Source organism: Cariama cristata, unplaced genomic scaffold (assembly GCF_000690535.1).
Source record: "Cariama cristata isolate BGI_N322 unplaced genomic scaffold, ASM69053v1 scaffold718, whole genome shotgun sequence".
NCBI classification, from domain to species: Eukaryota; Metazoa; Chordata; class Aves; order Cariamiformes; family Cariamidae; genus Cariama; species Cariama cristata.
In genome coordinates, this window is record NW_009630436.1 from 132,804 (window position 1) to 147,459 (window position 14,656).

At 46.1% G+C, this 14,656-nt stretch overlaps 1 protein-coding gene across 1 annotated transcript in view; it reads right to left on the reverse strand.

Moving 5' to 3' along the window:
• Positions 1-14,656, reverse strand: part of LOC104165772 (collagen alpha-1(V) chain) — a gene marked incomplete at its 5' end in the record, with an annotated part of 119,027 nt that overhangs the window by 76,532 nt on the left and 27,839 nt on the right. Inside the window, 5 exons of the mRNA XM_009705511.1 lie at positions 1,106-1,162; positions 1,470-1,622; positions 6,139-6,387; positions 6,512-6,658; positions 8,396-8,527. Of these exons, the coding sequence (XP_009703813.1) occupies positions 1,106-1,162; positions 1,470-1,622; positions 6,139-6,387; positions 6,512-6,658; positions 8,396-8,527 (738 nt within the window). The remainder of the gene's footprint in view (positions 1-1,105; positions 1,163-1,469; positions 1,623-6,138; positions 6,388-6,511; positions 6,659-8,395; positions 8,528-14,656) is intronic.

A 14,656-nucleotide genomic window follows, 5' to 3' on the forward strand; every position in this document is an offset into this window, starting at 1 on the left:
CCCTGCCTCGCCCCCGCTATCTGCGAGTGTCAGGCAAAGAAGGAAAGGGAGGAAGAATTAAAAGAAAAATAATGACGCCCGAATGATGGGAAGTGCTGCCGCAACATTGGGCGCCGCGTTGGCCCTCTGCCAAGGAAAATTAGGTTAATTGAGTTGCTGGTGTGCAGCGAGCGTGCGCTCGGCCCTTCGGGGATGAGGCTCAGGGGAGGTGGTTGCAAGGACCTGAAGCCCCATTTCCAGCCCAGGGAGGAGCAGGCATGGGGGGCACCTCGCCATCCTGACAGACACATGGCCATCAACCACCAGCCTCTCGCTCCGCTCGGCGGGCACCTCTGAGCAATCACCAGTCGTTCCCACCGCGAGGGCAGCTGGGGAGCGGCTCCATCATCACCTAAAGGGGTGCTCAGTTGGGCACCCACATTTTTTGCAGACTGCAGAGGGCATAGGCAGTTTATAACCATTCTTCAGAAAGGAAAACAACCCTCAGAAAGAGATGAGGGCAGAACTGTAAAGAGAGGGATGGTTTCCATCCTGGGACAGCACAGGGTGTCTCTGAAAATGGAAAGCCAGTGGGACCCTGGAGCAGGGACGAGAGCAGAGCTCTCCTCTCCCACAGCTGTGTGCAGGGAGAACCCTTTTATTTCCACAGAGATGAGCCCATTAGTTGTGCAATTAAATCCAGCCCCAAGCTACAAGTTCAGGTCAGGATACGACCTGGCCACTGGCTGTGGACGCTTGGGGGAGCGGGTTCGCTGCCGAGGCAGGGCACTTCAAAACCTCCGGACAGGTGAGACATGCCCTCTGCCTGATGCTTCAATTCTAAAAGGCCTGTGTTTTGTTTTGGTAAATGAGAGATTTCATGGGAAATTTTGTACTTCCTTCATAATTTAGGTCACTTCTTGAAGTTTAAAAAAGTTACAGTATTTCACATTAAGAGTTTTTAAATGAACCAAGTAATTCTTCCACCTCAGATTTTCCTCCCAGCTGTACCACTGAAATTACCAAGCCATACCAAACATACCCCTTGTACCTTTTTCCTTGAGAGAAAAAAAAAACACAACACAAAACACCAAAACAAAACACCAAAAACCCAGATGGTCCTTACCGGCTCAATAATTGCAGGTTCCCCCTTCTGTCCTTTCTCGCCCCGTGGGCCACCGATCTGTAACACACAAGGGAAACACAAAGGCAGACAGTCAAAGAGGACATCGCCTGCATCAGAATCACCGCTCCGAGCAGGAACTGGAGATCCTGGGACAACTTCTGCAACCAAAGGACTGCTGATGTTCGCGTAGAAAAGAAACAGGGCACCTCCTCCTCACCTTGTGCAAAACACACGCACTGCAGGTGGATGAATCCAAACGAGATGCTCTCACTGGTTTTTGCGTTGCTAATCTCTATGCTATAAATTATGGGGAGACAAACATTTTAAACTAGGCTTACCCATGATGGAAAATTAACTCTCTTACCCCTTCGTAGATGGTGTCCTGGTTAGCAGGCATGCCGGGGCCAATATCAGGAGAGGCTGTTCGGTCGTAATAGTTATCATAATAATTCCCATCATATTCTTTTATTGTTTCCTCGGTGAAATCTTTATCCAGGTCATCTCCTCCTTGAGCAGCCTGGAAGCAAAAGAGCAGCAACCTGTCAGGCTGCAAATCTCTCTGGGCTGCACATGCTGTAAATCTAAGGGGAAGACTGCGGTTTTTGCAAAGTCAGGATGCTTTATAATAATAATCATGAATAAAAAGCACAAGAAAGGTTAAATTCTGGAGTTTTAAGGTCTCCAGTGACCTCCAAGGGTCTTCTCAAATGGCAGGCAAGAAGGATGGGAGAATCTTTATGTCAAAGCTTGCACCCTGACTTTCCCTGGGCTTCCTCTGTCAGTTCCTGAAACAACACTGTGATGGTAAAATCTTGAGCGAGGAAAACAAAACACAGCACAAAGCAACAGCTCATGTCAGGAGGATCCTGCAAACTCTAAAGGCCTAAAGAAAAAAAAGGAATGGAAGTTTCAAATTCCAAGCCCTACTCGTTTCTCACAGCTTCAATATTGGAGGTACTGGATTATTAAGCATAAAAAGTCACACATCCAGTCCCATGTTTAAAATGCACATCAAAAACACAACATGTCATTATGAGTATCTGATTACAGGAGGAAGTGTGGAAAAATCCGAGTTTGCTTCCACAAAAACCTCCTGTTTGTTTAGTCTGGGCTCTAACTGCTTGTCCAAAGAGCAGAAGCAGAAGTTTTTACAGATCTGACACATTAATCCCTGAATCCTGTCTGAATCCTTACAGCAACAGATGCTATGGACCACAAGCAAGGACACCTAGACAGGCATCAGAATTTCCTTGCTTCTCTCCATACCCCTGTGCTTTCTGCAGCCTGGCAGGCAACCATCTCTTGGCATCCTTCACTCCGAGCAGCACTGTAAGGAAGAACATGTGCTGATGATATTTTTGTTGTCGTTTCTTTCCCATCCAGGTAATGACCAAAATGGTCCATAAATTGAATTATTTCCAGTGCTTCCCAGAGAAATTATCTCCTCACTACTATGAATTCAAAATCACTTAAATGCCTCCACCACTTCCAGATCTTGTTTGTGCCAAAACTGCTCACAGCCCATAAGCATGAGCATCTGTATCTAAATTCAAGAGGTTTTAAAGTAAGAGCAAGCCTAGTACTAAGGCAATCATCACTCTGCCACCCCATCATCTTTTACCTCTGCAAGTACCAACTGGTGTTTGCAGAAATTATATTTTGGCAATTACTCAACCAGAAAACTTGGAAAAGTTAGCATTATGTTTCCTTTGTACCGTTCAAATGGATCTAGTGCTATCACACATGTCTTTTATCCTGTTCAAAATTTTTTATCTACGTTTGCACTTTGAAACCTTAAAACCTGTTTATCTTGCTATAAAGCTTTTGGGGATTTACATAGCAAGCTTTTTTCAAATTGCATTTCTTGAAATGAATGTCAAAAATGTCTGGTTAGATATTGTGATTAAGGTCCCCAAATCAATTTTCATGGAAAGATGTGATATTTTGAATAACTGGGCAGAGAAGGTGGAAAGTTCTCCATGCTGAGATTTGCAGGTGCTTTGGAGAAAAACCAAAACAAAAGCCTAAAAATAATCTCCTTAACAATGCTGTTAGACAACCTGAATCAGAAAATAGTCCACAAAGAAAAAAGGAGATCCAAAAAATCTGCGTGCAAAATACTGTGACTCTCCTTGCTGATAACAGCTTCACTTAAATCACCTTTTAGTATTCCCTTTTGAGAAGCAATGCAGATATGAAGCCCTGGTATATGCATCTGGACAAGTAAAGCAAACTGCCTGATGAATAGCAGGCAATGAACAAAATATATCCGTCCCCAGCTCCTCTTGTTCACCGGAGTACTGCTGCCTGCTAAATCTTGGAACTGCTTCACTGGCATTTATCACGGAGTTATTAGCCATAATGAAACCCCAGCCCAGGAGAGTTCAGTGACTACGCCTGCCTCCAAAACCTCACACACAGGCTCCACGAAGCTTCACTTGTGTAAAACTAAATCCTCCCTTTTAATTGCCCTTGTAGGAATGAGAGTTTTCCCAAAATAGACAGGGGACCTTCAACAGTGACAGACATATCCGATCTTGTCACAGGTCTGTGAAGGGATGCTAAAAATGGCCATTCTGCACCAGACCAACATTATCCCCTCTGATCCCAGGACCTACAGTGAGCAGTGCCAGGGCTGGCACCGCTGGCAGTTCGAGGGTCCCCGGTGTCCCAGCCCACCCCTGCCGCATCGCCCGCTTGCATCCCTGTGCAACAGCGCGGGGGCTCCAGCTGCAGGCAGAAACCTGGGACTACTTGAAATGATGCCACGCTTACTCATGACCACGAGCACTATTTTGTTTCCTAAACTAGCCAAAAAAGTTAGGAGAGTTTTTCATATTTTCTTTTTTAAGAGCAAATAAACTTCTCTAACCACTTTAGCAGGCTGTACCTCATGCTGAAACCGTTTCTAATAACAGGTATTAGGCAGGCAATTATGCACACGAGATCCTGATCCTCACTTCCACATAGCTCATAAAGCAGCTCGCTCTGCTGCGGGGTTCAAGGATTCCGGTTCCCCAGGAGTTCGTGGCTGCAGGCAGGGCCCTTAGCTCTCACTCCGAGGTGTAAACCTGAAATCCATATCCTCTTGGGTATTTGTCCCTCAGATTGGCACTTTTGGGGACTCTTCCCTCTCACGCTGCCTTAGCCTTCACCTCAGTGCACAGGGAATCTCCTTCAGCCAGGCAAGTCGTGTCCTTTTCTCTGCTCATCAGCTAAAAGATTCCGTAGAGCAACCTCCCACCCCAGGAGCAGCCCTCCAGCCCTCCCCATCTAAACGCTCTTTCAGAGCTGCGGGAGGTGAACAGTTTGCACTCTCCCCCCACAAGATGCTCTGCTGAGGGCAGGCTGAGCTTTCACGTAGGAAAGCTTCGTCGTGTGTTTCCCTACCTGAACTTTCCTGCTCTTCTGCTATTTCCTTCTCCTAACAACTAAAGTGGCCCTCGAGTCTCTTATTTCCTCTTCCAAATTTTTTTTTTTTTTTTGAAGGTCACACTATTCAATCTTTAACTCCTCTCTATTAGAAAGTTCAAGCCTGGCCAAAAATTCCTGGCTCTTTGTCAGGAAACAGAAGTTTCCCATCCCTCAGGTTGGCGCTCACTTCCTCGATACGCTGGAGCCTTTTCTGTTTCTGTGTATCATTTTGGGCTGCTCAACCTCCTTCCCCACCACATTTTTTTTTTTTGAAGGTCACACTATTCAATCTTTAACTCCTCTCTATTAGAAAGTTCAAGCCTGGCCAAAAATTCCTGGCTCTTTGTCAGGAAACAGAAGTTTCCCATCCCTCAGGTTGGCGCTCACTTCCTCGATACGCTGGAGCCTTTTCTGTTTCTGTGTATCATTTTGGGCTGCTCAACCTCCTTCCCCACCACATTTTTTATCCCCGGTTGGCTGGACTGGATCCCCGCCGTGCCACCAGCCCTCGGGGCGGCTGGCTGCCCTCCTGCCTCGCTCCAGCTGCTCAGCTCTTTGCTTGGACACTTTCCCCAACACCTTTTCATTCAAGCTTCCAGGTCTGAATCCAAATATGTTGGCCAACTTTTGCTGTCTCTTTTGCCACCACCTCCCAGAAAGCCTTGAATTTTGACAGTCCCATAACTAAGTAACTGTTCTCCATTTGAGGAGGAACCACAAAACTCTGCCAAACCTCATCCTACCTCCCAGGAATTGTTATCCCACTATCGACTCCCCTTCCTGATGCTCCTGGACAATGAAGAATTCGCCTCATCTAGCGCAGTTATTTCCTTGCGTAGTGAGCTATACAGCATGCAGCCGCATGACAATTTATCCGAGTCTCATCTAAGGATGAGACCAGTGTTCATCTATTTGAGCACCAATATAAAAGGCAAGAACTGGGTAAGTCTTCAGGATACAAGAGTCTCAAGTGTGACATATTTCAGTTGAAGCATATTAAAGTGTGGGTAGCTAAAAATGTAATCGCTCCAACAGAAATGTCAGCTGTGGGATCTGGACTGATTTCATCTTTGAGCAGATCTGTGCACAAAACAGAGGGGCTTTCTCTGAGTGTGCAGTAATTTGAAATCAAGGGTTTGTCCCAGTGTTGAAACTTTTTGGGTGTTTTGGGTGTTTTTTTTAAAATCACAATCTGAAAAACATAAAGATGCTATTCAGTGGGAATGACAAAATGAAAAATATTGATGCTCTCCATCAAAACAACACTTCAAAGATTCATATTAATAGCTCTGAAATAAAATGCTTTTACTTAGATTTTAACACCAACCCTAATTTTTCTTTTTGCCAGACAAGCACTTCACAGAGGGAAATGCAGATGTCAATATGAACAGATTTTTCCAGGGGAATAATCCCTAACCAAATTCTAAATATCTGTGTTCCAACACCCTGAAATATCTGGAGTAAAAATATTTTACAAGCAACTTCATCTTCCAACAGCTGCCCAAACCACTTACAGATTTACCATATGGATGATCACATCTCCTTTGCTCTCAGGGCTATGAAATATCAGAATTAATGAAAAAAACAGAGCGAAAGGAAAAAACAGCCATTAAAATTACATCGGTCTCATTGTAGGTGATGACGGTACTCGTGGGGAGTTCAGCTTCCACGGCGTTTTCAGTGAGTCCGCCCTGGGGGTCTACTTCTTCGTTGTAGTTGACATCTTCATAGGGGAGAGGCGTGAAGTACTCTTCGTTAATGGTTTCATAGTTGTATTCATCCACGAGCGGGTCATCCACCACTGCATCCTCTTTCGTCCGCTTGCCGGGTTCCCCTCCATTAGGTGATGATGTGGGGGCAGGATAGTCCTGTTGTAGAAATAAAATACCAGAATCAGAGAAACAAAAAGAAAATTTTGCATTATGCTCCACCTCCCCTTCTATAAAGGTGCCATTTATCAACCGCATCTTTGCCAGGACCCTGCACTGGTACCTGCTTGGTTTCAGGTCTCTCTCCAGCAGCCACTTCGGGAGTGCCAGGTTTGGTGGTGGATGCTTCTGGCTTGACACCTTCATCAACATCTTCGTAGTAGGGGTACTCATAGTAGTAGGTGTCACCTTCTCCCTCCCCATCGGTGTACTGCAAATAGAAGATGAAAAGCAGAAAATAAGCTGGCAGCACCCAAGCATGTTCCTGCCAGCTCTTTTACACATTATTTCATGTCAACAGGGCCATGCCACGATGCAGATCCATGCAGTGAAAACTCTCCCTTCCTCTTGTTCGTCAGCTGCTGTGAAACCTTCACCAAGAGCCTGCCTTTGGGCTGCCTTGGCAATAGCTGTGATTTGAGGAGGTTCTCAATCATCTGTCCGTCCTGTGGCACTTTCTCCCTTATCAGAGAGAACGGACCTACCCAGCAGCAATTCAGTCACCCATGATAACACAATTAAAAAAAAAAAAAAAATTTTTTTTTAACCTCACATTGCTGAGACCTCCCAGGTCACACAAAACACTTGAATCACGCAGCCACTCTGAGAAGCAAGGATGCTATTTTCACTCGACTGCACTAATAGCATCTGCGTGATTTCCCATCCACTTGCAGGCAGAAGGGCTTTGAAAACAAGATATTTTCAGCGTTTTCCACAAGGCGTCAGTCATTCTTCAAGATGAAATACAAACAAAACATTTGGTTACAGACGGGCATGGCAAATTTCTTCGCCAGTCCATTGCTCTCACTGGCAGCAGACGCCGGCGCGTGGATGAGTTATTCTAACATGGAGCAACACAGCCCTAAGACAAGCCAGCCCTTGTTGAACTGCTGGCTTCAAAAGAAGAGTTTTATTTTCCTACAACCACATATTTTGACCATACCAAAGTCTATTTTACATTACTTATTTATTGTTTCTCCAGAAGTGCTGGCGGAGCGGTGACGGCACTTCCCCGAGGCTGAGCAGCCATGCCTCGCCTGCGAGCATCGCTCTGCTCCCCAAAGCCCTGCTAGGCTCAGCTTTTTAAGTCAACCCCAAAGATAAACCGGAGCAGGCTGACAGCATTACAGCTTCATGGGGATTTGACAGGAGCCTACAGATCTGAGACCAGCTGAAAGCAAGAGTGCACGGACCAGCAAATCAGACCAAGAGAGCAGCCAAGACGCTGAGAAGCAGCTGAAGATGCCAGACACTTTAATTGCTGTGAGCTGAGCCTGAGCCCTCTTAAAAATGTGCAAAATTCAGGTGATGCTTTTCTGGAAGTCAGCCACACCCAGACATTTCTAATTGAGCAGCAGAAATGAAAAGGTATCTTGTAGCAGTCTTTTTTCTTTCTTTTTTAAAACAAAAAATCTGAGGCTAACTCTTTGTAGAAAAAAATATTGAGCACAGCAGCTTATACAGAGCAGCTGGGAGTGTTTCTGCCAAGTGAAATTCAGATGTCAAATACATAGGCAAAAATGTTGCCCCTTCCTTTAACACGTGTTGTTTCAAAGAATATTGAAAAAGCACTGCTTCACCTTTTTACAAGTTCAACAGTAAAATCTGAAATTTAGCAACAGGTGCCTGTTTGGACAGGAGTTGACCTGCCAGGGAAGGTCGATATTTCACACTTGGCTCAGGTTGTCTCTCCTGCAAGTTTTTGAGCTCTAAGCAAATATTCGTTTCAGTCTCTGGAAACGGGAGCAGCACAGAAAGGAAGGGAAACTCTTGAAGGCAAGAGCCAAGACCAGAACCTGGAAACCCTAAAAACAAGCTCTGTCTCTGCCCTTATAGATGAGTCGCAGGGAAGCTGGACAGGAGGAAGAAGCTGAGTGTGTTTGCAACCACAATATGGAGCTGGATGCTGCTGCCCCAAAAGCATCCCCAAACTCCACAAGAGACGTACGTATTCATCCTGATTGGGGTCCTGGGACTGGGGGGAGTCGGGGATGGCGGTGTCGCAGTCAGGGCTGTAGTGTTCGCAGTAATCGTGGGCTGCTCGGGGGTCCGCCACGATCAGGAGCTGCTGGATGTCACCCTGCGGGAAAGAAAAGACAGAGAGTCAGTGGGATGGATGGAAACAGCAGCCCGAGACTGCAGTCAAGGGGATAAACACCTCCAAGAAATGCAAAGCAAAACACTTGGCAGGGCCACCTACCTGACACGGGCATGCCACCTGAGATGAGCCAGGCAAAAACCCTCCGTGTCCAGGGCCAGGTCAAGCAGCCACTTATCTCTGGCTGCTCTGCAAGGTGTGAAGCCACTGTGCTTCATGCCTGGTCCCAAATGCACCTCCCCAAAAGATAACCACATCCACAGAGAGATCACCCCCACACCTATGGTACAACAGCACCGATAGCCCCGGGCGAGACAGGTGCAGTAAAAACAAGAGAAAAAGGCTCTACGTACCCCAAATCAGCAATATTCCATGGACAATAAAAAACTCCTTTCCTGTCTGATGCCGTGCAGCTTTGTAGGGCTCCGGAGTTGCCCTGCCCAGTCCAAAAAGCTGTTTATTGGCCTCAAAACTTCTCTGCTTCTCCCATCCCATCAGTTGGTCTCACAAAAGACATCACCCCCCTTTCTACATCTTGCCTCACCTCGATTTTGCACACACAACAGTGCGGCAGACATAGAAAAAGATTAGAAATGCATCTGATAATCGGAAAAAGAGAAAAGAGGGAGGGGGTTTGCAGTGGCTTATTGAAAACCAGGTGTAGAGCAAGCTCAATAGGCACTGAGGCTGTTTAACAGACTACTCACTATACAGCAAACGGAGCACAACACAGCCACGGCCCAAAGGTCAGAGCAGAAATCACTCTTTAGTTTCCTAAAGAACCACCACACCGCTTACCCATAATGCCAAAATCCAGTTTATTCAGTAGACAATTACATAAGACAAGACTTTACTACTTGGATTATTAGAGCTGATGCTTCAATTAGGAGGAAAAAAAAAATCTTATTTAATAATAGAAAAACACAACTAAGGCATCAGAGGGAAAAGGAGCATTATAGCAAAACTGGGATGACGACTTGGGCATGTAATAGGAACCAGAAGCTCTGAACGGAGCCTGGCCAGACTGGTGAACAGCCCTGTGGAAAACCAAAGGATATTTCTGAAATTATGGGTCAAGTCTGTCTTTGTGCACGCAAGCTGCACATGGTCCAGCTGTGGGTGCTGCTGGGTCCACGGGGAGCTCAGCCTCCCATGAATATATACTATCAACTTCACCAAAAAAGTGTTGTTTACATTTTTGGTGAAGATCCACAGGGAAAAAAGGCTGTGAGGACTACACGGTCCTGGTCGCATCCTGCCCAGCTCCAAGGGGCAGGGGCAGCTTATGGCTGCCTGGGGTTTCCCTCCTCAATTTCCATGTTATCGCATCCATCTCTGCAGCAGCTCACTAATGTCTGGGCACCTCTCATATTTTGGAAGTTACTCTAAAATTCAGCATTAGTTTAAGCTTATTAGTCATTGTTTCCTATGAATAACCTTTACAAAATTAACAGAAATGTCTGCAAAGTAGTTTTCAATTTTCTATTTTAAGAGAAAGATATAGTCTTTCCTTCCCTTTCCCTTCTTTTTTTATAAATCTGTAGAGCAGTTCTGTCATTACTGTTCTGGCTTTTTCAATGTAACCACCAAAAATGGGGATGCAGTATTGGGAAAACAGACAATGCTATGTTTTTGTCTCATAGAACATTTGCCATTTCCAGCCACCTCTGGCCACCACCTGACAACATGACCTGCATGGGGAACTCAGCCGTGGTGTGACCTAGAGGACATCACCCAGCCCTGAGCACAGATGTGAAGGAGCTGGGGGGTGTTATGAGGTTACTCACACCACACATCATCATCGTCATCATCCCTGTCTTCAGAGGCAGTTCAGAGCAACAAAACGGGCTGCCCCTTCGGAGCTCCCTCCAGCACAGGATGCCCACCCTGGCCAAGGCAGCTTGCTTAAAGGTGATGATGTGAAGATCCTTCCAGCTGCTATTTCTGCACACAGGACTTCACCCCCCTCCGCCCCCCCTCGTCCCTCATCAACACCTGATTTAAGCCATTTATGCCCTTCTCTCACTTAGGTGGTTAAAGCTCCCCAGTTTCCATAGGTTCATGGGGAGTGTCCGGTACTGTTGGGATAAGCTGAAATAAAACAGCCACAAAAGTAGACTTGGTACTTGTCTCTGAGAGGCAAGGAGGGAAGGCTGAAAGCTTTTTCTTCCTGATAAGGCTGGATTTACACCTCAAGGGGAACTGATAGTCTGCATCCTATAAGTGACCAGGACTATGACTGTGCTTCCTCGAGGAATAGATAAAGCAAAGAAAGGCATGTTGGCTAAACACAGTGCAAAAGGTTAAACAGAAGAGAATTTGCTAAAGCTGAGTTCACTTTTAGTCTCGACTGATGGCAGCTCCTGAGCTATACGTGGGCAGAAATCCTGGCTTGATCTCACCCTGCTTCCCTGCAGCACAACAGGGGCTGAGCATCCTCTGGGTCTGGTGGCTCAAGGCACTGGAAAGACATCACCTGCAAGTCCTGGGAGCCACAGGTTCAAGTCTTGGGGCCCCGGCAGAAACCCCAACCTCACTCAACACACCAAAGGACGGCCCACCGGTTGCTGCTGAGTGAGTAGGGGAAGACGAACAAGGCAAGCTCCCTGCTAGTTCTGGGTGGAGAACCTGAGAAAAATCAGTGCGTAACTGAATAAATTTGGTACGCAAAGGGTGCCAGGAAAAAGCGTGAGCCACATCAGACAGTTTCTTCAGAGCTCACCACGCTTCATAAGCGTCATTCAACATGCCTACTATTTTCCCATTACCTTTTCAAACCCAATCAATCACTCTGCCCAGCAAAGTTCATCCTTTTCTTGTTCCAGCAGCAGCGTGCAAGCATGCAAAATCAGAAGGAAAACCAATGCACCCAATTTTGGAGGAATGAGAACCCCAGGGAGCATCTGAGCTCAGGTACACCGACATGGCTTGAGCAGCTCAGTGGTAGGGGAAGAAGGAGGGCTCACAGGGTTGCTGGACCATTCATCTTTGTTTCGTTAACAGCAAGTGCACGGCCCTAGTGGATGCCCCATGTTAACACTTGTAAAAAGCAGACAGGAGTAAAACCTTGTTAACAAGATTCCCAGTCAACTGACCTCATCCCTCAGTGCAAAACAATAAAATGGGCTAATTTAGCCTGCAATAAAAAGCCCCACTATCTGAACTTCACAAAAGATGCACAAAGCTCTGCTGTCAAGAGCCCCATTTCTTTGATTTAAAAAGCCGACTTTAAATAGAGCAAGCCTTGCTGGGAGGTTCGCAAGCCTTTTGTGTCCTCTCAAGTGTGTTGCCGCTAATAAATTTCACCAAGGAATAGCTGCCCCCAGCCCCGGTGCAGGCTGACAAAGGCAGCAACCAGCTCCGCTCCCTTTCCTCACTCGAGTGTCTATTTGTTTCACTGTTATGGTTACACAAAACACCCAAGCCCCTCTCCTTCCTATGTCAGCATCTGCTTTTTTCAGCAAGAGCGATAACGAAGATACCATTAATTTCCCTGACCCCCACCACGCAAGAGCTACAGATTTTCCATGAAGCCTTCGTAAGTATAATTGTAAGTTCTCTCTAAGAGAGTGGTTTAAAGACTTTACCAGCCAAGCCATTCAGGTTTTTAAGACTTATTTTCAAGTAAAGAGGTATCTAAGTCAGGGAGCAAGTCAGTTATGCACTGGTATTGCTTTGAAGGAAAGGGCACCAGGACAGTGTCCTCCAGCCGCAGCCCCCCGTGCAGGCAGTGGGGGAAAGTCCTCCTTTGGCATATGGGTAAGTTGGGCACATCTGGGCACACGGGGCTCAAGAAAGTGCTCCAGTAACTGGGGTACTTCTTGGCATTCAGAGGCAAGGCACAGTCACGCATTCCTGGTTTGACAACAGTTTTTGAAGTGGAGGGAAAAAAAGGTCAATTTTTGCCTGAAAATAACCAATCTTTCATCCATCAGAAGAGCTAGTTTTTAAAAAGGGGAATAAATCACATTTTGACCTTTATTCCTAAAGCTCCCCATGAAGAGGAAGAGGCAGGACAGCACATTTATGAAAATGATTGTGAATTGCGAGGCTTTTATTTGCTCCACCAAACAGATGTAAGTGCTAACTGTCAGGACCAGTAAGAATCTTTCTGACATTTATGGTAAAGCCATTTATGCCTGATGACTCATTTACTTTATGGATTAAGTTCCATCAAGCCAGTTTAACTCCCCAGCCAGCTCCCAGACAAGACTGGAAAAGCTCTTCTGGAGCATTTTTTAACACTTATTCTATATGTGTGCAAAGATGTCACATCGCTTCCAATGACATCAACTTCAGTAACTTAGAGAAATCGCTGTGGTTCAACAAAACAAACAGCTGGCGAGGATAATCGGAGTGACTTCATCTGGCATTGGCAGCAGCTCCATAAATACTGAGATTCTTTGGGGCTCTCGCTGCAACGCATCGATAATTACCTGGACTGGTGTTTTAGTGTGTTACCCCAGAAGTCTTAGAGACTCTTAACATCCATAAAAATAAATACTGCTTGATGTCCTTTTTTAAACTCCTACATTTAAATTGGATAACAGGCCCAGGATGTACAATTGTAATACACAAAAAAAAGGATCTTAAAAATTATTGGAAGCAATTAGGATGTTGACAAGTTTTATTATGACAAACTCACTGGTTCCAGAAACGCAAATCCAGTCGGGTGGCTTAAGAGTGGCAGAAGCTCAATGCAGCTCTATGATGAAGTGAAAGCTTAGAGATCCCAGCCACCAGTGAGCTTCCAGAAAACCTAATCCCCGTCTCGGAGACAGGCTGCCAGCTTTCAGATGTTCCACTTGATAAAACCTGTCATCAGCACTTGCCCATGGACAGAGGCTCTCTACTAAGGACACAGCAGCTGCCCTGCTCCAGGGTTTTGAGCAACTCCAACCTGTGCAAACCAGGAGCAAGAGTGGTGTCGGAGAAGTCGGTGAAGAAGGGAAGCAAGGGGTGACCCAGAGCTCACCGTGCCCCCATCTCTGCCAGCACAGCGAGACCCTAAGTCAGAGGTACAACCACCGCTCAGAGCATCAGTGCACCCTTTGTTGTACTAGCATCATCCCAGAGTCCCTCCTTTAAACACAGCTGCTCCAGAAAAGAAGCCAAATTGCAGCAATAGGATCAGACAAAGCCACATCACCCCCCTAGCCCCTGTACCTGGGTCCTGAACCCCTCTTGCTGGCCAGCCACAGAGAGGAGCAAGCTCACCAGAGGGAGCAACTAGTACCTAAAGGGAATCCTTTAGGCTTCCAAAAATTTTGCACTACAAAATGGGAAGGCAATAGCTGAGGGTCCGGTTTCAAAAAAAAAAAAAAGGTTGACTCACACAGAGTCATGAGTCAGCTACAAATTCTTGGTGGTTTGGATAAATCCAACCCGGATGTTTGCTTCCCCATCCTGCGCAGAGGGGCTGCAGGAGCAGACAGGGCAGCTTTGCTGCGAGACCTCTGCTATTTCCCCTCTCAGGCTCCCATTACCACAAGAATGGTTCCCTCTGGCTTTTGGCATTCAGATAAGAGATTCTTCTGAGCCTTTTTTAGAAAAAACAGGTTTAATTAAGTAGAAAAGGGGTAGAAGTTTCACTAGAACCATATATGGCTTCAAGGAAAAACCTCTTTTAAGGGCTGGTAATAGTTTCTCTTTCTCACTGCCTCTCCGACTGGGAGAGGAGGTACCCTAAGAAACTCCGCTCTCACAACACGTCAGCCTAGTCCTGCATCCCCACCCCAAAGTCAAGCCCTTAGCGTTTCTGCCATTAAACTTACAGAACACAAACTACAGTAATTATTTGGACAACCCACACACCTCTTGCCCTGACCACAGCAACAAGAAGAAAATAAGCCCTTTGCCTCACAGGTAATTAACCTCCCCAGTAACTTCCAACCTCTATATTTTATAATCCCAGGGAGAAATCCGATTTCCTTTCAAGACATGGTTTAGTGGGCATGGTGGCATCAGGTATATGGTTGGACTTGATGATCTTTGAGGTCTCTTCCAACCATAATGATTCTGTGATTCCTATCACACAAGGATCCATTAACTCATTGTTAGCCCTGGCCACGGGCTTTGAAGGAGCAGGGCAGGGAAGCGCAGTCCCCTACT